We start from the raw sequence: 26,475 nt of genomic DNA, 5'->3' as shown, positions 1-26,475 counted from the left end.
TGCATTCCAGGCAGAATTGACACTTCTGGATTTAAATTCCTGTATCTTCTGAAATAATTATCACACCGAAATATTTCATCTAAAAAATGAAACTTTCGTCTTATTTTAAGCCTTTGCTTATTGTTTTGTAAAAAAAATTTTCATTCCTTCATTAATCGTTTTTAAAAAATGTCAAAAAACAGCATATTTCATATTTTAAGCGTTTAATTTTATTCGTATAAAAGTTTAATAAATATCGTTCGGAATAATTGATTAAACGAAAAATCATTTTTATGACGATGTACTATCAATTTGTTAGCGAAAAAAATTGCTCTAAAGAAATCTATAGAAAAAAGTTTTAAGCAATTTATTATAAACTCGATTGATTTGCTTAGAAATTAGATCTCTTCCGTCTCAGCATGTATATATAACATGATACCGAACATGCTCTTATTCAATTTCTACCGATAAGATAATTGAAAATAATCGACTTATATTCTAGGAACCTGTTCGAACAATGAAAAAATTTTTAATATATTTTATTATTATATTAAAAATCGGGTTTCTACCCATTACTGCCTCCATTGTTTATCAAAACAGTACCTATATCAGAAATAAAGCGTAGATATAACCAAGTTCTAAATGCTTCAAAGCTTTTAATTTTATTTCAATATTTCATAAATTGTTAATTTGATGAACTATTGATTTCGTTCGAGGAACCCAGTTAATTTTTAACTACATCAAAAAGTTAAAATTGATGACTATGCAATATTTTATTACTATTACAAGAAGATAATTTACACATTTTTACTATAAAATCAAATTTTTACATTTGTTTAAAGTTTTGTGTACTTTATAGAAGTCAAAGTATCTCATACATGATACCTACTTTTAATAGCTTTTGCTATCTCAACACATTATACCACTTAACTGTGTTATTTTTTCGTTTATTTCTATTTGGTCAAATAAAAATACGTAATGTGCATTTTCCCTTGAAATCATATGTTAAGTGGTTGAATATGTTGAGATAGCAAAGGCTATTAAAAGTATCCAGTGTGAGGGAGTTCATCTTATATAAAGTACACATAAACTTGAAACAAATGTTAAAATTCGATGACGTAATCTGTATGACTTATGCAGCAGTGTGAAACTTTTGTGTCTTCGATATACACGGAGTGGCGGAGTTGGTTTCAATATCTAGAGGAGTGACGAAATTAATTACAATATCTAGAGGATCCAGGTTCGAGTCCCAGCTTCTGTGTTTTTTTTCGTTTCTTTCTATTTGTTAAAAAAAAGATTATTAACAATTGACAAAACATGGTTCTGCCCTCAAAAATTTACAATTTTTGGGATATCAAATCAAACAATGGACACACGTTATAAACGGTCAAAGTGATTTTTACGGTTCTTATTCAATTTACTTTCAGAAAAAAATCAGATAATCATCAATTTTATATGTAATTAAAAATTTTCCAAACTGTGAAAGAAAATGCCGTACTTTCTAAATGTAAAATGTTTTGAACTATTCATACGACTAACATGTAGGTACCGGTTGCATAATTATAATTATGAAAAATATTTCATCAGATTTAACAAAAAAGTTATAGCAATGCTATCGAATTATTCGGATAGCTCGCCTTGTATAGAGAAATAAATTTAAATTGTTTTAGCTTATTCAAGTTTAACTGTAATTAATTATTCTATAAATAATTGATATTTAAATGTGTATTTAAAAAATCATAGTATTAAAAATCACTCACACACACACACATGAATTCATATGCAAATCCATGTTCCAAGAGTCGACCGTAGTAAACTCTCCCTAATAAAAGTATGGTTCAATTTTTATTTGTATCAACCTTAAAGAGGTATCATAAATCACTATCAAAAAATAAAACATACAGTTCTGAAAATAGTTTAAATTTCTGAAAAAGGTCTCCCCAGGTGAAATTGTTTTAATCAAAGGTAACAATTTTTATTAACCTTTATTTTACCTTTCTGTAGATAGGAAATCAATAACTGAAGTGTATCTGGCTGCCGCCGTAGTAAAAAATGGAAACTACCAATATGTGTTATGTGTTTTTTTTAGAGGCATAGAACTTTCGATTGAATTAAACTATATTTGATAAAAAAGTAAACTAAACAGGGAGGATTTACTAAGATCCGCTCTCTTATCGCCATTACTACATACATAGATAGATTTAAAAAAATTAAATATAAGAATGTATATGTGCAAAAAAAAAGTATAAAATTTATATAAAAAATACTAAAAAAATTAAAAATCAGTGTAAACGTTGTTGCCCCCTTAATACTCCACTTACTGCTGCTATACACATTTAATTAATTAAATATTTCAGTCGCATCATGTGTACACAGAGAAAGTATAAAATACCTATCATCCAAATGTATAGTATGATCCGAAAAATAGGGTAACATTTACGAAAAAAAAGTATTTTGAAGTGTTTTTTGTATTTTTTTTTTCTTTTGTGAGGTTTTCAAAAATTTTATTTCATTTTTGGGTCAAGAATGGACTAAACTTTTTAAATAATATATTACTTTTTACAAAGGGGTGTATAATCAAATACAAAACACAATATAATCGCTACTACTTTATTACTAAACACTCAAACTAGAAAAAGTTTGAATTGTAGGAAATATATAATAAAATTGTGCATCTATAAACATCAAAAGATTTTCATATTGATGCTTCCGCCAACTGATCGAATGAAATATTCAGCAGGACAGAAAAATTTTCGCGTCGATCGAACCACCTATGACCTAATTTATTAAATTTTTATTATTTGTAAGATATAGTCTAAGATCCGAATTAGGGTCGACCTTCACCCATCTGCTTACCGAATGAATGTTATTTTTTATGAAGTATAAAATGTTAACAAATATCCCTGTAATGGGTTGCCTAAAGAAATGCGGTCAAGACTACTTTTAGTGAAAATATCAAGCGTAAAATTTTTTGAAATTTTTCTCTTACTTGCATATCTAACGAATTTTGGTCATAAAACAATAGTAAAAGCCATAAGATATATGCAGCGACTGAATTGTCGATCTTTTCATTCTCTATTATCCCATATATACAAGTTGAAATTAGTAATTACGTGCATCTGTTAATTCATTGACTCGCATATCTAAATAAAGATAATTTTGTTACAAATACGGCGGCATATGATTGGTCACAAAATATTGGTCAAAAATAATGTTTACAAGCTTTCCAAGTTTTGATATTTATATTAAAAATAGTCTGGACCATATTTTTTTAGGCAACCCGTTACAGGAATATTTGTTAATATTTTACATTTCATAAAAATTACTTTCATTCGGTAAACAGATGGGTGAAGATCGACCCTAATTCGGATCTTGTACTAATACCAATTGATGATTGTTGTAAATGGCGTAACTGTCGGATCATAGACCGCATAATCGAATTTTTCTAATTACAAATAGAAACAACCTGATCATAATCAAATAAATTAAAATATAAAACAGAGCAAAATTATGGCTTAAGTCGACTCAAAAATCTGTTTAAAAACAAAAAAGAATGTATTTTCAAATCTTTACACTAGCCTTGTACTATTTTATACTTTCATAAGATCACTTGGCATACATATTATACGTAAATCGATTCGTTATTCAAAAAATAAGTTCCATTGTACGTCTCATCTACGATCTCACACACTCAAATCATTAATCAATTCTTTTTAAATAAAAAACTTCTCAAGAATATTTAATAAGTTTTAATTTTGAATTGGTCTTTTATAACTATGAATATTTTTATCATTTCAATAGCAAAACTTGATTAAGTACACTCTGTGTATCAAAAAATTCACGTGTTTTACTATTCAAAGTGTTATAACTATAACATTATATGTAAAACACATGTAATCTTATAATAATAACACTTAGAATGGTTTCAGTTTTGCGTTTATTTTGACTTATAATATACAACAAGAGAACAATTTCGGAGACTAGAAAAACAAAAAATTTACACAAAATATAGAGAAACATTTCAAAACCAATGTGTCATTGGTTCATTTCCGCTTGAGCCTGAAATGTAATAAATAATTTGAAAGTGTCGCCAAGTATATATTATCCAGTAATTTTTTCCCTACAAAAAAAAAAAGTTCCTTTCTATTTGTGTGACCCTGTATCAATGAAATACCAACTAATCACCCATCAACCAACCAAAAATATTAAATCCATCTTTTTTTCTTTCTCCCTTCGCTCCTGTTGTGTGTGCCATTCTAATTGTGTTTTTAGAGTCGTCCGAATTATTCTGTATGTGTGTAATTTTTCATAAATTCTTCTTCAATTCGATTTAAACGTAACAACAAATCATAATTTTTATATTTTTGAATTTATGGTTTTTATATTTTTTATGAACATAAGCATGTTTTTGTAGTTTAAGAATCCATGACAAATACACTGTGTCAAATAAACAGTCTTTATAGATATGTAAAATGTGAATTGAATTTTACTGGGTCAGTTTCAAAGCTCGAAAAAAAGATCTTTTAGGTTACGATAGAACATAAGTTATTGCCAGTATAAAATCATTTGCCGACAGATTTGACCTATTTTTTTCACACACTCAGAATAATATTAGCTGTGAGATCCCTTAGTTACAGAATTTTTACTTACAACCCTGACCCCCTACCATCGCAAACTAAATTGCCTCATCCCAACAAATTTAGTACTATTTATGTGCTAATTAGTTGCTATATTCCCGATTTTGTTGCTCCAGCAGTTTAGCAGGAATTAACGATTAAAGGTAGGGGGGTTAGGTTAACGTCACGCTAGCCCCCCTCCAAATCTTAATGCCAGCACAAAACCAAAAAGTGAATTATGGAAATTTGTTGCTATTTATGTGCTATTTAAGAATCCGATAAAACATTAACAAAAAAGTCTACCTTTTACAGTGAAACCTATGTATGCCTTCCCCCTACTACCACAAACCACATCCGTTCTACCCAAAAAACTCATTCATCAAGGTTTATCAGATTTCATAGTTTTAGAAATTATGCGACAATTAACATAAAAATCTATGAAGTCCTTTAAGTAGTGTTTCACTACTCAGTCATAAAATAAACTGACCCTGTCATGGGCTCCTAGACTATTTTGAGTCAGGTAATTATTATATGTGGTATGAGAAAATATGCTTTTTATGTGTATATTTGAAAGATACTCGATTTGGATTTTTTTGTATGATTAATTAATTGTATGTTGGAATAACATCGTAAAATTGACGGTTGTTATATATATTAATTATCTAATGGTTTTTTATGTCTTTGATACTATAAACATTTTAAAAACGATGTATATTAATTTATAATAACAGATTTTTTTCGTAATTTAGAAAGTATTTTAGAAGCTCAGAGGTATTTTTTTTTTACTTTCAAACTAATTTCAAAATTTGTTCATCAAACATCATTTAAATTGATTTTTTTTTAAATTATTTCAATTGTAACTTCAATTAGATAAAATTAAATTATCCTAAAATTTCTGTTGTTACATTTAACAACACACCAGATAGCTAATTTCGAAGAGATAGGGGTCTTTTTTCTACATTACATTAAACTAAAAATCTTGTAACCAAAGTTAAAACACCAGACACCCCTACCCGTGTATAATCTAAGAAGGAAGCCTTGAGCTCCTTAATATAAAATTGAAAGAACCTAATATGATTTGCAATATTTTCTGGTTTAAATACACTTTATTTTTCGATAGCAACACTTCAATACATGAGGAATGAAGGCAAATGATTGGCAAATTTTTAATTAATCTTTATTTAAATATTATTGTATTATATTTTAATATTAATTAATAGTTTATTATTTAAATACAATTTGTAAGAACTTTTTCCAATGTGCATATTTAAGTTTTTAAACAATGGTTATAGTTTATGTAATAAAATTGCCTGTATTTTTCAATGAATGAGAATCATTTTTGATAGTGTGAAATTGATAAATTTTTGTAATTGTTTTTTCTTTGTGTAAAAAATTATCTGTAAAAAAAATGATGTACCCCAATTGTAATACTTCCTAGTTAATTTTTAATTGTTTTTAATTAAGTTGCTTATATAAATTTGCCTAGACGACTGTCGAATAATGATCAATTTACTATCAAATTTTTTTAGAACTATTTAAAAACTATTGTAAAAAATGCTCATTAATATATAGTTTTAATAAAAACCAGCTATAGTAACTTAAATGTACTTCAATGATGAAAAATTAGCTACATTTCTCTCACATTTTAATGAAGCATCGAAAAAATATCTACTTCTTTAAAAATTCTTTTGTAAAAAATTTTAAAAAATTGTTAATATATCTATAAATTGTTATGTTATGAAAAAAAAAAAGAAGATATATATATTTTATGTCATATCAAGAAAACAAACAAAAAAATGAATTGAAAAAAAAATACAATTAGAAAATTCATCCAGGAAAAATACTGCAAAATGAAATTTAATTTATATATAGAGTGTTCTATTTTAAGAGATGCGGAAATTTTTTGAAAAAGGAAGAAAATTTCTTTTACAAAAACTGTTTCATTTGAAGAGGAATACCATTATTTATATGACTTTGTTTGCCAATGAAGGTTTCCGGACAAAGTGTAAGGATCCCTGAAACGAATTTGACTAGTTTCAACGAAATGTTTCTACGAACGTGCAAGGTTTTTATGTATTTTTCTTTTAATAGATATCCCTACTTTGCAAGCAGATTTGTTATTTTCTTTTGATTAAAAAATATGCAAATTTTGTTTGAAATAATTTTTTTCTACATTTAAATTTTACGATACAAATATAAAATAAAATAATTAATTTTGAATACCTCATTAATCGATTTTTAGAGAAAATCTTTAAATGATTATTTTGCATGAAAATCAAAAACTCAGAAGTTTCATTAAACAAATATTCTCTAAAGTTTGTAAAAATCGATTTTAAAAAAATTATTCAAAATTCTTAATTTATTAATTTATGTAAAATTTCTTATTTTTTACCCAGGAAAACGAATCTGCTTTAAAGTATATAACTTTTAACTTAAACATTTGATTTAAATTGAAACACGTGAAAAAACTGATACTGGGAATTTATTTTCCCTATCAATTGACGCAACTATTAAAAGAGACTATTTTTTTTAATGGTGTACTTCTGTTTTCATTAACAAACTCCCATCTGTTCACCAACGAACACTCTGTATTTCACACCAAAGATGGGTGACATCTCTGATAAGATTTACGATTTCTGTGTATACATAAAAATTATTAAGTTTTCTTTTTTTACTTTGAAGCTAATTAAACATTATTTCTACCGAATTAGTGTAATTAAAAACTTTCTTATAAAAGAGAAGAAAACTTTTAGCGAAAATATTTGTAATAATATAAAAATTTATATTCATAAAATTTGAGCACGTATCTCTGGTGGTGAGAAATTTATTATATGGTTCATTAAAACAAAATGCAATGCAGTATTATTTTCCGACATTATTAACAGATGATAATTTACTTTTAAGTGATGGAGGAGATAAATTATAATAATAATCATCAGTCGTGTACTAAATAAAAACATATTTTACTGAATAAATAAATAAAAAAGAAAAGAAAAAAAAAACTATTAAAAATAATGTTATTTATTCATCGTAATATAGGGTGTCTCAAATTTTAGTTAAGAAGCTTTATTTCCTTAACATAAAAAATAGTTGACAGACTAAAGAAAACAAGGGAAATTTTTCAAGTAAATAAGAATTTTTTCTGAAAAGAGTATTAAAGTCTTTGTATTGTGCCATCTTTTTTAAGACCGGTAAATTCACACTAAAGCGACGCACAATCAACGACACGCTTTTATCGACAAAACTGTCCAATAAACTGGAATTGGTTCACCGAAGATTGCGCCACATATGTAACTTTAACATTCTATGAGTCGTTTTTAACTCAGCTGTAGCCCAGGAAATATATATCTAAATTCTACTCACATTTATAATCCCCTCATCTCATTCAAAAAAGGGATCAAACTCGGAGTCTAACGGAATAAATTGAATATTTGTACAAACCTTTATTTTGATACTAAAAATGTTGTTTCAAAAGTCACATATGGTCATGCGTTACCTTCCTTAGATATTCAAAGTGAAAGGTCGCAAAAATCAGTTATTTGATAATATGTTGCTTCTTTTACCTTGAATTGTATTTAGTTTTATCATAAAAGTTGTAGAAGATAAAAGTTTCTACAATTTTTTCTGCAGCTTTTTTATACGTTGAACCTTTTTTGAAATAGAGCAGAAGAATGAGAAGATACTTTGGAAGTACAAAAGATCAGGTATCCTACCGGCATAACTGCCAATACCATCTCCAAAAGGAAAGGTTTTATCAAGCCGGAAACGTTACTCATGCATGAAAGGAAGTATAGAAAGTATATAAGAAGATCATGAAGTATAATAGACTGAAATTCATGAAGTATAATAGATTAGAATTCACGATTGACCCTGTACTAAGGTACGTATAGTTGAGCGCTTCATATTCTGCGCCCTCTATTTATTCAAAAGTGGTACAACGTATAAAAAAAGGTTTCAAACAAAGTTTGTAGAGAATTTTATTCTCTATAACTTTTATAATAAATGTAAATACGACTGAAGGCAAAGAAAGCGAGATATTCTCAAAAAACTTATTTTTGCTATCTTTGACTACCTTTGAATATCTAGTAACGCTAATACTTGACCATATGTAACTTTTGAGAAAAGATTTATTCTATCAAAATAAAGGTATGTACTCAGTATTCAGCTTATTGCGTTAGATTCCGAGGTGAAAGCTAAGTTCCGAGGTTAGATTCCAAGGTGATTTTATTTTATTCAAATATAAATGTTATGATTTAAAAAACTTTTATATATTTTTGATATTATATGAAGTGATAAACTAAAAGCTGTATTTTTTATATACTGATTACTACGTCAAAAATAGTACCGGAAATTATTAAATAAGACTTATTCAATCTTTTCGATATCCATCTCCTTCAAAAAGTGCTTTATTAACTCGATTAACTCAAGCGACACCACGTGGCGGCAATTTACTTTCGTTTCACTAAAACGTAGCATTTATAGTTTTGGGAAAAAGGAAGGTCAAACGGTGCCGAACTTGAACCCGATGAGTTTGGTAGTTGGTGTTTGCTGCCTTTAAAGCCCACAATTAACACTTCGACGCAGCTAAATAGTGTTCTCTATTGACTGTTTCGGAGAGAAGAAACAAAGAGCATCAAATTGACTTTAGAATAACTTTGACGAGGTATTTTTTATTTTCCCCGGCTTATCTTCCATTTTGACGTGTATTGGCTAAATTTCAAGTTAATATATATATACATACACTTCGAAACTATTAAGTCAGTTTTCCAAGAATACGGGATGAAAAAGGTCGCGAAGTGTAGCTTATCCAGAAATATTTGTTAATAGTAAGAAAAATCATTAATCAGATATACTGATTTTACCAGCTACTAAAAACGATTATATTGACAGATGTCGGTCAATTTAGAAAAAAAGTGCTAGTATTTTTTTTTAAAGTATTTGGAGAAGACTTAATTAAAATGACAGAAAATTCATTAATATATTGACAGAAAATTTTAACCAAAATGGGATGTAGCCATGAATAGTAATAATAGCATATGAGGTTGAATTTAAGAAAAAAATAAAAATCTTTGTAAAACGAAAAAAACTATATAGTTAAAATTCTACAGCTCAAAAACTTATACTCCCCAGATTTTAGTCTCTTTACGTTAGAGTTAAGGAAATATTGGTTTTTAGCTAAATTTTTAGTACACTCAGTTATATAATGATCTTACTTATATAATGTAAATAAATTTATGTGCTAATTTCCTATAACTATAAAAAAAAAAATATGGACGATATAATATTATACACACTAAACTACTAATCTATATAATAATTAATTATTTTGTAATATTTTTAATTTTTGATTTTATGGGAAAAAAATGTATATTATATTAATATTATTAATTATTCTTATTCTATAATAATTAATCGTCTATAAATAAAAACTATAAAAAAATAATAAAAATTAAAACAAACAAAAATTTGTATGATTTTTTAATTCATTTATTTTCCACCCTTTTACCTTAAATTTCGGTAGAGAAAACGAAGAATTTTACTACATTTTGATTCTTATAATATTCTTATCAAGAAAAGCAATATTACAAAAACTTAACTGTTAATCATGGGCATCATATAAATAAAGGGCATAAATATATCAACAAACTTCTGAAGGAAATAAATGTATTATACAGGTAGGTTAATTTTTTTGAGACTACGCAAAAATAACAAGAAATGGTTGCTCAAACATGTTATCAAAGATTTTTCATTTTCGAAATATTTAATTATAAAGTAGTATTTTGTAGTTAACCAATCAAAAAATAACTTGAACAAAAGTTGCAGAGTTTGATGGGGGACAACGGATTGGACTTAATCCTTCATAGATCCTAAAAAACATGAGAAAGAATAACACTTCAAGCTAGAAATTTGATCCTCTTAAAAAAACGAACAATTTTTTCGAAAAACGTTAAATTTCGGAGGAAATGCGACTTAAAAATATGTTATTATTGCATTTAGTCGAAAGAAAAAACGCTAACTACGGAAAAATTCTTTAGAAAAAAGTTGTCCAGGGCAATAGAGGACATTTGCCTGTATCCATGACTTTGACCTACAATTATCGATAAACTTCAAGCGTATTTTCTTTCTATTAAATGCAATAATGACATACTTTTAAGTCGCATTTCCTCCGAAAGCTAACGTTTTTCGAAAAAATGTTTTAAACAAAAATTGTTAGTTTTTTTATGAGTATCAACTTTTCCAACTTAAAGTGTTATTCTATCTCTTACCGCATATAATTTAAAGTGGCTACTAAAGTATCCCGAAGAGCTAGGTCCAATCTGATATCAGAACATCATGTCCCCCATAAAACTCTACAGTTTTTAGCCATTATATATTAAAATGACCCACCCTGTATATCTCGAGAATGAAAAGTTTTGGGGTGTTTATATGGCCTTATGTGCAAAAAAATTAACTTACTGTTATCATACTTTTACTTTCAAACTATATAACGCTGTATAGTCTAAGCAAAAGAATTTAAAATAAGTCGCTTTTCCGTATTTTCAACGGGATAAAAATGAGAAAAATAGTAGTTTGAAAGAAAACATAGGTACCTTTGGAGTATAGGAAGTTTGTTTTAAAATCAGAAAGGTGCTAAAAACAGGTTTATTGTAAAAACAACAAACAGATTTTGATTAAAAACAAAAAATAAAGGGTTCTAGAGCTACAAAAAAAGAAACTTTACGAGAAAGCACGATTTTATGGCGAAATTTACTCGCGTTTTTCCCCTTTTATTTTTTCAGCTTTCATGACTCGTATGAAATTTCATTGCAAAATAATAAATGTTTCCGAACAATTTGTGAAAATGCAAAAAAGGTGCGAAATTTTCGCGATTGAACCGAGTTTTCTCGTAAAGTTTCGAAAGTATTTGCCTTTAGCTAGTGTCATTTTTTGTTTGTTTCATTTTTAAGAAAAACAGTTCACACCTTTTTGATTTATTTTAAACAACTTCCAACCCATTTTTCCCAAAGTATGTTTTCTTAAAAACTACTATTTTCTTTCTGAACATGCTGTTGAAAAACCGTACAAGATAACTATTTTAAAATCTGAGATATTATATCTTACGTATTTACTGCACTAGTATTGAAAAAGGATAGAGAATTATTTTAAAATCTGAGATATTATATCTTACGTTTTTAATACACTAGTATTGAAAAATAATATAGTATTGAAATAAATAGGGTACTGAAAACTGAAGATTAAGAAAAAAGTTTTCAATTAAATGTTGAAAATTTGCAGAAGAACGTGTTCTCGCATTTTTTTGAATCTCGCGTTTTATCTCCGAAATTTGAATAATGCATTGACCCAATGACATATGAGAGAAGTTCTTAGTTTGAACATTATTTTAGGAACGGTGGAAACGCAGGTAATTAATTACATTAAACATACCCTTTTATCCAGCTTCTCATCATAATTATATGAAATCAATTATTACCTGTATTTATTTTTTGTCAAGTACCTTCGCATCATATATCGTTATAATGAGGCCATAAAAGTGTAACGAATTTTCAGTTTTTTTAAAACGTTAGATCACCTTCAAAACTTGATGGAGTCGCCCCTCCCCTAATTCGGAAAAATTTCCAAATAAAAGCATATAAAATTAATATAGTTATAAGTAAATTTGAATTACCTTTGGTATGGATATGTCTAATCATTAGACATATCTAAACTCTAATCTATCATAATCTATCTAGACTCTAATGTAATCTAAAGTTAAGTTTAAAGCATAACCAAAGTTAAGTTTAAAGCATAACCAATAAAAATCAGTAAAATATTTTCTCATTCTTTAAGCAAGGATGGGAACGTCGGCATAAAATAAACAAGTGAAAGCAAACAATTGACTTAGTTAATTGTTGAAATACCATGTATAGACAGTGTTGATTACTCTATCGCATTACACATATACCTATACATGTCACACATACGTAACTGATAATCCCATATTAATACATACTAAAAAATATAAATATAAAGAATATAAACAAAAAAATATCAAAAAAAAGTTGTTTATTTTTTTATAAGGAACATTTTTTACATTTAAACTTTTGTTCTATCTGTAACCGTTTACAAGATGGGTCTTTTTTCGTTTTTGACTAATCTTGTTGACAGACGGGCGGATGGACAACCGTAAATGGACTAATTAGATGATTCTATTAACACTTATACCAAAATTTTTTTCGTAGCATCAATATTTTTAAGCGTTACAAACTTGAGACTAAACTTTATATACTATGTATATTTCATACATACATGGTATAAGTGTGAAATTTTGTTTGCCCTCTAAAAATATATACTCCAATCTTGTAAAATAGTATACATCAGAGATTCAAACAAATTTTCTTTGTTAATATTTTCACCAAAAGATGTCCTTGCAAATTTAAATATAATCAATACATGAAAATATAAGTAAAAGGTAAAATAAATACCCGCCAAGTTTATTTCAAATGTAAATTGTATGTGTTGTAAAAAACACACAAAAATTATGGCAAATTGTATTGATACAATTAAAGCTATAATTACACGTTTAGTATTCGGTGGACATGGTTTTGTGGCAATATGGCAAGTGACTTATTTTAAAAAGAATCCATTATATTGGTATTTAAGTACACCAATGTTATTGTTGTTTTTCGAAGGAATATTTACATTAACAATTAAAGAAAATCAAGAATGGAAATGGTAAGAAAATCATAATAATAATAATTATTAAAATTATAATAGTTAGTTTTATTTTTTATAAAAATTTATTAGTTTAATAAGAATGTAAATAGTGGCCTTGTTTTTATGGGATAGGTATCTTTAAGTGATATATATGTAAATTTGAGTATCCAATTAGGATAACATATCCTCTAACAATTTACAGTCAATTTAGCAAATCAACTTGATGACTAGCATAAAAATTTATCATTTGTTTTTTATTTTTTCCTCCATACAAATCAATAAATAAAAATGGGTTAAGAAAAACTACAGGATCAGAATAGAATGAGCCAGGTCATGAAATTATATTAGAATTAATATTTTTTCCCAATAGAAATAAGTAAATAAAAGGTTTAAAAATGATTTTTACTTGTAAAAAGCAAATAATTTTCAAAATAATTAGGAAATTTATAGTATACTAGCTGTGAACTACCCGTTTCGCTGGGCAACTTCAATTTTAAATACAAAGATTATTGTTCACTTTATATGCCGTCACTTATCCTCCTTTTGTTCATAATTTCCTCGATTTTATTATTTCGGTGCGGAACATAAATTTTAGGGAAAAAGCCTCAGCTACGTTTCGCTGTGAGACATTTTGGTTGCATAGAAATAGATGAGAAGTATCAAGTAAATTTTATGAAGTTCGATAAACCCCCAAGAAAAGAATTCACAAATTTTAAATAGTTAAACTGACTTTCATATAACTTACAGTTTTTTTAATGTACACACTATGCCCTTTTATTTGATATCAAACTTGGATATATTTTAAAATATTCAATCGTTCATTCCCCCCATAAACCCTTGCGTCGGGAAGTTTTGTAATTTACACGTCATGCTCTTTTATTTGATACCATTCTTTCACGCATTTGAAAATATTCGATTGTTCATCCCCACATTCACGCACCACATTTACACCCCCCCCCTCCCGGTTTAAAATAGATAAAAACAATCCTTGAAGCTGGTTGTATTTCGTGTCAAAATTTGAGCTTAACTTTTTAAATTTTTGAAACACATCCTTTAATTGATTTTGTGCTACACTTTATGTCAGAGTTATATTACTAAAAAATAATTTAATTGCCGGAGCTTTTAATATTTTTTATAATCTCAAACGATTTGTTCATAATCAACTTTTAAAGAATAAGTGTTTTGAAATAATAACACTATAAATAATTAGAACACTATCTACCAATAATAACGAAAATTGGTGAAAAATAAATAGTCGGTACTTAATACAAAAGTTGAAAGGCATTAATTGTTTATTAACTTCCTAGAATAGGAAGTTATTGTAATGGATCTGATTTTCGAACTTGAAATTTTTAACAGAAGAAGTATGTGTGTATGTGTACTTACGTATGTTTGTGGTTATTTTTATCGTCATCGCTAAAAAAAGTGATTTCGACTTCGTTGAGGTGTCGATTGAAGCGTATTAACAGAAATATCATCAACATTTGGTCGAGTCGCTTCTAGTCGGGGAAGTTTTTTTTTAAATTCTTAGCAAATCAATAACGCGCGAGCAAAAAATGATATCGACTTCGTTGAAATGTCGATCAACGCGAATTAACGGCAATATGACCCGAAAAGAATTTCATAACATTCGGTCGAGTAATTTCGAATCGGGCGAATTTTTTCTTAAATTATTTTCTTATCAATATCGCGTGAACAAAAAATGATATCGACTTCGTTGAGGTGCCGTTCGAAGAGTATGAATGATAATATGATCCGAAAAGAATTTCATAACATTCGGCTTAGTCGAGTCGGTCGAGTTTTTATTTTTTTAAATTTTTTATAAGCTTTTATTATGGTGTGTTTTTCATGTGGACCTCAAGGATCGCACCAGACTCAATCCACTGATTGTTAAATTTTATAATCATATAGCTTTTTGACGTATCTCAATGTCAGAAAAAATGCTCCAAAAAATTTATTCAAGAGATAAATGATTCAAATTTTAGCGAAAATAATTTGACAAAAAGATATCATTGCTTTGATAGTTTATCACATAAATGAACTAAAATTAAATTATGTGAATAATCATTCCGATTTTTTTTTAAACAAGCAAAATTTTCTAAATTTTCAGTCATGAATATTCCTACATGTATATCTTTCTATCCGGTACTTAATAACCATTAAATCGAATTTATTGTTATATTAATGTATTTCCGGAAAAGTGAATATATCCACTTTAATTGTAATTTCCGATTTATGTCAATAGTCTTTACTTGCATTTTTTTGCATAAGAAAATCAATATAACATTTTAAAAAGGTTTAAGTGTTTTTAGGTTTCAAGGATAAATTCTCATCATTAAACAAAAGATTTTATGATGATTTGTCTAGTTATTAAAACGATAACTAGAATATAAAGCACAAATATTATACTTGAAACAAAATTGATATAAGAAAACTTTTATTGATATTTTACTATTTACCAAAATTGTTCAATAATAATCTCAAATCCCATGATTTTGGTTGAAACCAAAGGTGAATTATAGCCCGTAGATAGTCATGTTTGATATTTGAACGACAGATATTATTTTTTATTCATAAATAGCATAGTCAGTTGTAAATCACCTTTCAATTATCAATATAGATTTTCAATTTTCTCTGATTAAAAGAATATTTTTTTCCAATTTAAAAACTCAAAAACAGATTCCACCTACCTGTACATTTATTATCCCTCAACTAAAAAGAAGGGTGTTATAAGTTTAACGTATTTTCTATATGTTCGTTTGTCTGTGAGCTCTATCAATTTTGGTGAACCGATTTTGGGTTTTTTAAAGGTAATTTGATCGAGAACATTCTTAGTTCTGTTTCAAGTGCTAGGGTTTCGATTCCCGAAGCAACTAAAAAGAGGCGATGATTTTCGAACAGCAGAGTAGATTTTCTTGAAACATAACTAAAAAAATTATTTTTCAAACAAACAAACAAAATTAAAATCGGTTTATCCGCTTAGGAACTGCGATACCACAAACAAATCAATCAGACCTGATTTTATGTTGGGGATTTCTTTAAATTTTTTATTTTAAACAAGCCGTGGATAAAGTCTGGTGAGACCCTTGAGGTACACATGAAGAACTTCTCAGTATAATAAAAAGTTATAAAAATTTAAAAAAAGATTAACTCGAAAGACTCGAAACGACTCGTTCGAATGTTATGAAATTCTTTTCGGGTCATATTTCCTTTAATACGTATCGATCGACACCTCAACGAAGTCGATATCATTTTCTGTTCGCATGATATCGACGACGAAAAAAATGTTTACTGACGTACGCACACACACACACACTTCTTCTCCAAATTAGTGTTAATGCCTTATCCTAACCGTGAAACGTAAAGATATGTTGAAAATTTCGAATTCGAAAATCGGACCCATTACAATAGTGGGAAGTTAAAAAACTATTTAATAGAATTTATTAGATATGACATAGAAAAGAAAAAAACCAAGTGTCTCTCTCCATAAAGGGATGTACGAGCAGGCAAGATATGAATGTAGAAAATCTGCCTTGGTTTTCGAAGTATCGAAAGCAGAATAATTCAAGAAAATTTTCAATATTTTGAAAATTACGATAGATATCGAAAAATTTTATTCTTACTTTTCGCCTTATATCCTCAATTTATATCATGATTCACCATCAAAATTGAAAAAATATTTTTTTTTAATTTGTGTACCTGAAATTACTTGATCATACACGCTCATACATCCTTAACATAATGCTAAAATATAATTTTCATTTAATGAATGTAATTTAGGTTTTGCCCATCAGTATTTTTATACTTAAGCAGTGTTGTACCTGCAATATGGCTATTAGAATTGGATAAAGTGGATAAACGTTTACAAATCCGTGAGGAAACTTTAAATTTAACAGCGACTGCAGACTTAAAAGAACTTCATAAATTACTTGGTGTAAGATAATTTTTTTTTTTTGCAAATAGCTAAACATGATCTTTATTTCCTTATTATTTAAAATTTCAGGTACAATTTCCGGTAAAATTTCCTGAAATTAATTTAAATACTGAAACATGGGTCACATTAATTGAACAATTTTTAATGCTTATATTAATTATTGGACGATGGATGCTTCCGAAAGGTGACTTAACACGTGATCAATTAAGTCAATTACTGTTAGTTTACATAGGTACTTATTATACTTTTTTACGAAATAATTTGTAAATTTTTTTCACCACGACGTAATTATAAATGTTTGTGCAAAAATTTCTCGTTTCAATAATAAATTAGCAAATTCATCAATGTTCCCAAAAAAAATGACTTATTTAAATATTGGTCAGTTTAAGATATTTCGACACCGAAAAAATGAAAATGATCCACAAAATTGGAAATTTTATTGGTTAATAAATAATCTTTTTATACGTATTTTGTGGAAAATTCATATCGATTTTATGAACGGTTTAGGAGAACTTAACTATCAAAGTCAGTTTTTTTACCAAAAAATGGACACATTTCTCATAAACCGTACAGAGAATCGATGTGAATTTGTCACAACAGACGGATAAAAGGATGATTAATTCGGACGGATAAAAGGATGATAAATAAAATTTTAAATTAATATTGTCATTTTCATTTCAACTTTTTAAGGTATTTCGATACCGTAAATTGAAAATGATAACAAAGAAAGATTTGAAATTTTAATTATCAATTAATCATTCGTTTATACGTCTTTTTTGAAAAATTCATGTCGATTCTTTGTACGGTTTAGGAGAAATTAACTATCAAACGCAGTGTTTTTACGAAAACAAGTTTTTCATTTTTATGCACAGTTCATAATTTTGGTATGATTTTGAAGCTTAAAACTTGAAGGAATATTGATAAAACTTTTTTATGTAAATATGGTGAAACAGTTTTTAAAAAACTTATTGATTAAAAAATTAACAGTTATTACCAATTCTTCATACCATGTTTTATTGAAGTAAATTAATTTATCGTAAACTATACAGAGAATTGACTTGAAATTTATACAGATTACGTATTAATAAGTGAATACTTATTAAAGTGGTTCGGCTGTTCATTTTTTTAAAGTGTAAATTATACATTGAACTGTCACCAATTGACAGATCACGTACTTATACGTCATCAACAGAGAGCGCCAAAAAACTGCGTTTAAATATCTCAAAATTATAATTAAATATTACATACACTTATATACAGCATTTTTAAGCAGTATTTATATTTTTTACTTTGTTATAACGGTGTAAACAATGAATTAAAATTATAAAAAAACATGTGAAAACAAACAATTGACTGAGTTAATTGTTGAAATACCATGCATAAATAGTGTTGATTACTCTATCACATTGCACATACATATACAATTTATATAATACATACTATACAATTTACGCCTAATTTGCGCCCTCACGGGTAAACAATGATGTTTACAAAAAAATGTTTCAAACAAAAGTTGTTTATATTTTGATAAGGAACATTTTTTACATTTAAACTTTTGTTCTATCTCTAACGGTTTACAAGATGGGTCCTACGGACCCATAGGTCAAGACCCAATTGACCAATGTTGCTCATTTACGAACTCGACCTCACTTTTAACGTTCTGAGTACGCTGTAAAAATTTCAGCTTGATATCATTTTTCGTTTGAGTTATCGTGTCCACAAACGGACGGACGGACGGACGGACAACCGGAAATGGACTAATAAGATGATTCTATGAACACCTATACCAAAAATTTTTTCATTGCATCAATATTTTTAAGCGTTACAAACTTGGGACTAAACTTAATATACTATGTATATTTCATATATACATGGTATAATAAATTCTGCGAAGAGGCGTTAATTAAGATGAAAAAATTTTTAAATAAATCAAATGATCCAATTTCTAAAATTAAAAAGGAATCATATTGATATCTCATGCAGCTTTATTTTGATTACAAATTACAAATTATTCTAATTTCAAATTATAATCCCAGTTTAATCAGCCAATACAAAATTCTGGCAAAAATATTCAACAATTTATGGATTTGCAGGTACAGCAGCAGATATTATCGAATTTTTCGATTCATTTAAAGACGAAAAAATCGCATCTGAGCAACTCTTGGTTATGTTAACATTAGGAATTTGGTAATAGTAAGTTTTTAAATTTTTGTATTCTGATCTAAAACAATCATAACTATTTTTTTAGGTCTTGGAGCTTAATGCAATTTACAGTGGTTTTAACTGCAACAAAGTCAAGGAAATCACGTTTAAGTTCTAATGGTGCAATGGTTAAAAGGTATTAATTATTCTTTGACTTGATTATTGATTACGTATGCTTGATTAAAATAAATTTTTGTATGTCCGTTTAATAAAAAATAAATACTCCGCTCTTTTTTGGAATTTTATGTTTTAAAACTTTCACAATTAACTCTTTGTAAATAACTTTCTGGATTAAAATATGTGGTTAAATAATTTAGATTCAAACTTAAAATCACATTTAATACAGGTTATATAGAAGCTAGATACTCTTGTTATACCATGCATTAAGTTTAGTCCCAAGTTTGTAACGCTTAAAAATAATGATGCTAGGAAAAAAATTTTGTCATAGCTGTTCATAAAATCACCTAATTAGTCCATTTCCGGTTGTCCGTCCATCCGTCCGTCCGCCCGTCCGTCTGTGGTCACGATAACTCAAAAACGAAAAAATATATCGAGCTGAAATTTTTACAGCGTACTCAGGACGTAAAAAGTGAGGTCAAGTTCGTAAATGAGCATTATAGGTCAATTCGGTCTTGGGTCTGTAGGACCCATCTTGTAAACCGTTAGAGATAGATCAAAAGTTTAAATGTAAAAAATGTTCCTTATAAAAAAATAAAAAACTTTTGTTTGAAACATTTTTTCGTAAACATCACTGTTTACCCGTGAGGGCGCCAATTAGGCGGAAATTTTATAATATGTGTACAAACTATACACTAAATGTCGGTCGGTAATGCAGAAACCTATAAAGTCATTTACATATGTACTATACTTTATTAGTTATGTATGTGTCACATGTTTGTATGTGTAATGTGATAAAGAAATCAACACTGACTATGCATGGTATTTCAACAATTAAGATTTTATAGTCCTCTCACTAACAGTATGTTGACCATCATAGTATAAATTATTAATGCATTACCATCACGTTAAACACCAGGTGAACATAATGGCTTAGGTTGTCCTTAGGCTGATTATTATTAATTGTGGATTAATTTACTGTGGTTTTCGAGAGTAGCTTCTTGTTTGCCAGCTCATCAAGACAAACCCCTCCAACAGTTAACAAGTACTTGGTCATGGTAATACCTGGAGACGAGCCATTATGATCACCTGGCGTTTCAAACATTTTATTGTGCAAAAGAAAAATATATTTTTAAAATTTAATTATACACATCATAATAATGTTACATTTTATAATTAGAGGAAAGTGGTCTGTGGTCTCTAAATGATGATGATCCCCTCTGGGTAAAAATAAACCCTCGTTGTTTCAAGTGAACTACTGAAGAAAGCTATCTCTAGTAGTGTATATATTTATCGATAGATGGACTCTCGCGCGATCAAATTAATTGCTCAACAAAGATTTATATGGTGGTGACGTGTTAGCTAATTTGTGTTTCGTAGCACAAATATTAATTTTAGGTATTACTTTATGATGGTATGACAGATTTCAACCTAAAATTTCTCCGCTGGTTGTTTTATTATTGGCTTTTGTTGATTTCTAATAATGTTATATAACATATTTTGATAGGAGTATAATAAATTTTAAAGTCCGTTTTTATGACGATATTCAAATATGTCGTTACGAGTAAAATGATCGCCTTTATAAACGCTATAATGAACGCTATTTTGTGTGTAAAATTATCACAGGCAAAATCTTGATAAATCTAGAACTACCATGGGCAAAATAATCCCCATCATATGACGGGTCTTGAATGTGTTGATTTAGATTTTACCAGTGATTTTTGTTTTCATACTAATCGTTGATGCAATGTAAAAGAACAATTCATATTTTATGTGAACTGTTTGATAAAAAACACAATGGGATCATTTTACTCACTATTCTTACAAGGTCGGTCAAAGCGATTCATGAAATAGAGGCCGCAAAAACGGTTTTGCGAAAGTTCAACATAAAAAATAATGTTTAAGACAAAATTTTGTACGGATTTACATCCTCTACAACTTTTATACTTTTAAATACAATTGAAGGCAAAGAAAACGAGATATTCTCAAAAACTGTTTTTTGTGACCTTTGACTTTGAATATCTAAGAACGCTGAAATGTGCAGACCATATGTGACTTTTAAGGTCAAACATTTGTTGACATAATATGCAAGAGGATCTTCCGGTTGTTTAATCCCCAGCAGCTATTATATTTACTTCACTCATTCTTAATAAATAAATTTTATAACCATTTATCTAATTATTCTTTTCAGTGCGAATTGTTGCTGTTGTAACATCGATGTATGGGGTATAGCATTGAATATAATTCTACAGGATGCACCATTTTTAGCGTTTCGATTATTAATCATCATCCATTATGAGATAATCAGTTACATGAATGTATTTTTTACATGTAAAAATACACTTGTTATATTATTACAATTATATCGTTTATATGTTGTATACAGCGAAAATCATCAACCAAAATCCTCCAAACAACGATCTAAACGTGATTTTGAATTATCAACAATATCAATTATTGCTAAATCACATTTGGATAGTAACATTGGTAACAATCCACATTGTAAACGTGTTAATAAACAACGTGTAATCGCTGATAAAGATGCAATACGTGCAATTAAAAATTATATTATTGAATCAGATAAATCAAGTGGTTACGAGAAACGTAGCCAAATACATAAAGGCCGGTCTAGAAGGTAATTATTTTTAATAGCAGCAATGCAATTTGGTATGCAATGACATTAAGTAATTAAAAGAAATCAACAACCCACTTGCGTTAAATAAAATCTAGACCGGCTCAAATCTACCCAATAATGGACCCCGACTGTTGAATTCGCTTTGTAACTGGACTTGTTTCTTTCTTTTCAGATTTTATTTAACGCATTCATTTGTTTTTGACTTTTTTATTTAATTATTTATTTTAATTTAGTATTTCTAGTGTCCTGGCGCTAAAAAACCCTTTTATTATACTATATTAAAACTTTTTAAACCAATTTATTATTCCTAAATTTAAAATAACGTATATATATTTTTGTAATGACCTTTTAATTTCCTTTATTTGGATACCCTACTCGATAGGTTTGGTTAATTTTTATTAACGTATTCTTGTTAAATACTTATCTAAGGACATTGGGGTTTTTAAGACGAATATAACTTAACTGTCGAAATCCATCGAGCTGTTTGGAAGATACGAGCTAATAAAGAATTTTACAAATATACATATAATAGCTGTGAACTACCCGCTTTGCTGGGCAACATCCCCACTTGCACCCCTCCCTCCACATTTCCTTGCGTGGGATAACAGTTTTGTAATGTACACGTCATGCTCTTTTATTTGATACCCCACTTAGGTATATTTGTAAATATTCGATAATTCCTTCCCACTTTCTCGCTACACCTTTCTACCCTCCGAAGGTTACAAGTAGATAAAAACAATAGATCTTTGAAGCTGGTTGTATTTCGTGTCAATATTTGAGCTTAATCGATGCACAACTTTTTTAGTTTTTGAAGCATATCCCTTTCAACCCCTATTTCAACCCCTTACTCTACTATAATATGGATGTATTATACATAAAAACCTTCCGCTTGAATCACTCTATCTATTAAAAAAAACCGCATCAAAATCCGTTGCGTAGTTTCAAAGATTTAAGCGTACAAAGGGACATAGGGACATAGGGACAGAAAAAGCGACTTTGTTTTATAATATGTAGTGATACAAGATACACGCGAAAAACCACTCCTTGACAGTCGGGTAAATAGTGCGGTTGGAATAATTTTTGATACTACGTTTTTAGGTACAGCTCTAAAACTTTGCATGTAGTTTTCAGAAATTATAAAATGAAATCCGAAATTCGGTCACATCGGTGATCCATAGTAGCTGCGACAAACTTTGTTCGGAAAATATTAATTAATTTTCAAAAATTGGAAATGTAATCCATAAACCGTCATGAAATCCGTATATTTTGGCCATGGGGAGTCGTTCGATCATTGTAACAAAAACAGAACAATATTTCTCCGAGACCACACTATAATGGCTTCGATGGAGTAGGGGATAGTTGTATTCGACTCTCAATGATCAAACTATACGGAGCTTTTCAACAGGTGTATTTCGGATTATTTCAACTAAAAAAAAAAGGTGTATTCCGAAAAATGAGACACATATGCCAAACTTATTGTCGGATGGTGTAGGGAGTGGTTTTATTCGATTATTGTCATTATTGAAATGCCCATGTCAGAATTCAACATATAAATTTGCTTTCTACCTTATTTTTGGTATTCAATAGGGTAGACTGTTTTCTAACACTCTATTTTTCTAACAAAAATCACCGGATAAAGCTGGACCATTTCGTAAGATAATTAAAAATCTGAAGACTTAAAGTTAACATTAACATGGATTTAAAACATATTGCCTATTATCTTTGAAAAATGATTCACAAGCATTTTTAAATTTTAATGGCAACATTTGTAGTATTTTCACACAAGCATGAAGCATAAACGATATTATTTACATTGCCTTCAAAAATTGATTGAAAATGTTTATCATTTCAGAGAAATAAAAAATACTAGAAAAGATACCGGATACTCGACAGCCAGTTCCCATACAACAAGTTGCATTCAAACACCAAAAAATACAAACAAAAATTTAATAACACCATCGAAAATTAAAATGAAAAGCCATCCATCAAATCCAAAAATTAAATCTTCAAAAATACGTAACACTACCAGCCATTCAAAAATTATAAAGCCACAAATGGAAATCGATATGTTTTCGGAGGAAGAAAGTGAAAATAATAGTTTAAATCTAACGTTTTCTGATTCGGATTCATCGATTGAAATAAATTTTAAAAGTAAAATTAATAACGATCATCAAACACGTACAAAAAAACAATTTTCATCCATATCATCCGACGACTGACGCCATCAACTGGCCATAATGGCTATATTTTGTTTATTCTTTGTAATACTTATATGTAGTATGTTGTTCATATACAGTGGTATCAATCAAGAGGGAATTGTTTTGACACGAAATCGTAAAATATTGAAAGTAAATCGTAAGAATAAAACGGAAAATCAATCGACTAAAATGTAATTATCAACTTATAGTAATTACAACATATAATTTTCAACTAATGATGCAAAAATGTTTTCATTATTGAAGTTAGTCATTGAAAAATAAGTCAAAGAACCAAAAGTCCGCATAAGAATAAAAAATGTGAACATTGGCATGTAACTCCAATCATTTTTTAACGTATAAAGTAGGGAAATTGTTTTAAAAAGTTATTATTTATAACGCCAGTTGATTAAACTCCAATCTAACACTGAATTTTTTCCACAGCATGATATAGGCATTAAACAGATGATATACTTAGTAGACTTAGGCAATCTAACTAGCGGATCATAAAATGACCCACTTGATATTTTCAAGGGCTCGTTTTGTCTCGAAAATAAAAAACGATAATTATTTGAAAAATTAGATTACAAAACATTAAGGTAGTTCTTTCTCAGCAGCCCAGTCAAAAATTATTAGCATACTATACGTTTACTCATAACTAAGGTTGAAAACAAAGTTCTTTTACTGTTACCACTACAGCCTCACACAATATTAGGAATGAATGCACATATATGCTATAATAATCCTCTAAATGTAAAATTTAATTTAGTATATTATAGAAACTAAACTGGTGAATTATCTTCATTTTTTTTTTAAATAATTCGAAATATTATAGTATTCTTCCAAATATTAGTTTCTTTTACTGGAAAAATTAAAAAGATTGCCATGTTCACACGCTTCTCTCATGCTACGTGTGTTGAAAATGTCATTTTTCATTGCAATTATCTAACGTTAAGCGAAGTAACTTGTCTTCAAATTTTAGCAACATTAGGCTTTTAATTTTTTTAGGTTAAAAATTTTGAAGATTTCTTAAAATTTTGTTTTTGTGACCCAATGAGCTTAAACGAATGCTTAACAACAACAAAAAATTAACTGAAAATAAAGATTAACTTTTTAGTTTGATTACAAAGTTGCGTTAAAAAGCATACGCGGAACGTTGGCTCAAATTGTCTTCTTAATTCTTATAATTTGGTTGATTTTTACCTGAAAACAATAAAGATTGACGATTTTTAGACTAAAATAATATATTTGTCGAGAGAAGTGTAAGTCTCCAATGAAAATAAAAAGAACGTTTATGTAAGATAGAAAAAGATAAAAAAAATTGCTTGGATAAGAAATTGTATAATTTATTTTATGTCCCATTCATTTCTACACGATACAGTCTAATTAGCTTTTTCCGCCCCTTGAACTAACGAGAGCCCTCTAACCAAAAATTTACCGCTCCTACGTCATAGCGTTGTTGGCTTAGACCACAGTCCTACCCTGTATGTCTTTAATTATAATATACAGTGAGGATGATTCGTTTTTTGGAAAAACCTTAACAAAATTTGGTCTTTTATACCAGCAGCACTCGCACCGAATTTAGAACGGCATTGTAGTTCTATATAGTTTTATCTCTCTTCTCTATTCAAAACACTTCTCGTTCACATACTTTGTATGGCATTATACATTTTTTAGGAAGTTCTCATTCCAGACTTTATGATATCGGTTTAAATTTAGTAGTTATGTCCATTAAATAATAACCATATAAGTAGCTTCCTTGCAACTTTTTGCTGTCCGAAACCAACTCTTATTATCTAATTCTACCTGATTATCCATTTCATCTCGATTACATAAGAAATCTTCGATATTGCAAAAAAACTTCTCTGATGTTAAAATATTGACTAGCCTTCTTTCTTTTTGTATGAAGTATGTCTAGCAAATCAACACACTGTTATTTTAATTTCTAAATACTTAAAGGAATAAATTTAAAAAGTACACAGCAATTTTTTTAAAATCGAGGGTATATGGCCGCCATTTTATTCTTTTGAAAAATAATACAAAATAGCAAATATATAATTTTTTTCTTAATAGATATAATATATAAATATTTTTTAATGCTTA

General features: G+C 28.4%; 1 protein-coding gene across 1 annotated transcript; it reads left to right on the top strand.

Moving 5' to 3' along the window:
* The first annotated feature begins 13,113 nt into the window (after positions 1–13,113).
* LOC123294720 (transmembrane protein 26) lies at positions 13,114–24,570 on the top strand. Its single transcript, XM_044875883.1, is given in 10 exon segments — positions 13,114–13,284; positions 13,286–13,307; positions 16,351–16,366; positions 17,070–17,223; positions 17,293–17,455; positions 19,317–19,410; positions 19,472–19,553; positions 21,570–21,580; positions 21,734–22,177; positions 24,474–24,570. Coding segments are annotated over 10 exon segments (1,254 nt in total).
* Positions 24,571–26,475: the final 1,905 nt, after the last annotated feature.

The sequence above is a fragment of the Chrysoperla carnea genome, chromosome 1 (assembly GCF_905475395.1).
Source record: "Chrysoperla carnea chromosome 1, inChrCarn1.1, whole genome shotgun sequence".
In the NCBI taxonomy this organism is placed as follows: domain Eukaryota; kingdom Metazoa; phylum Arthropoda; class Insecta; order Neuroptera; family Chrysopidae; genus Chrysoperla; species Chrysoperla carnea.
Note: the sequence above shows the minus strand (reverse complement) of the source record. Positions and strands in the feature narration are given on the sequence as shown.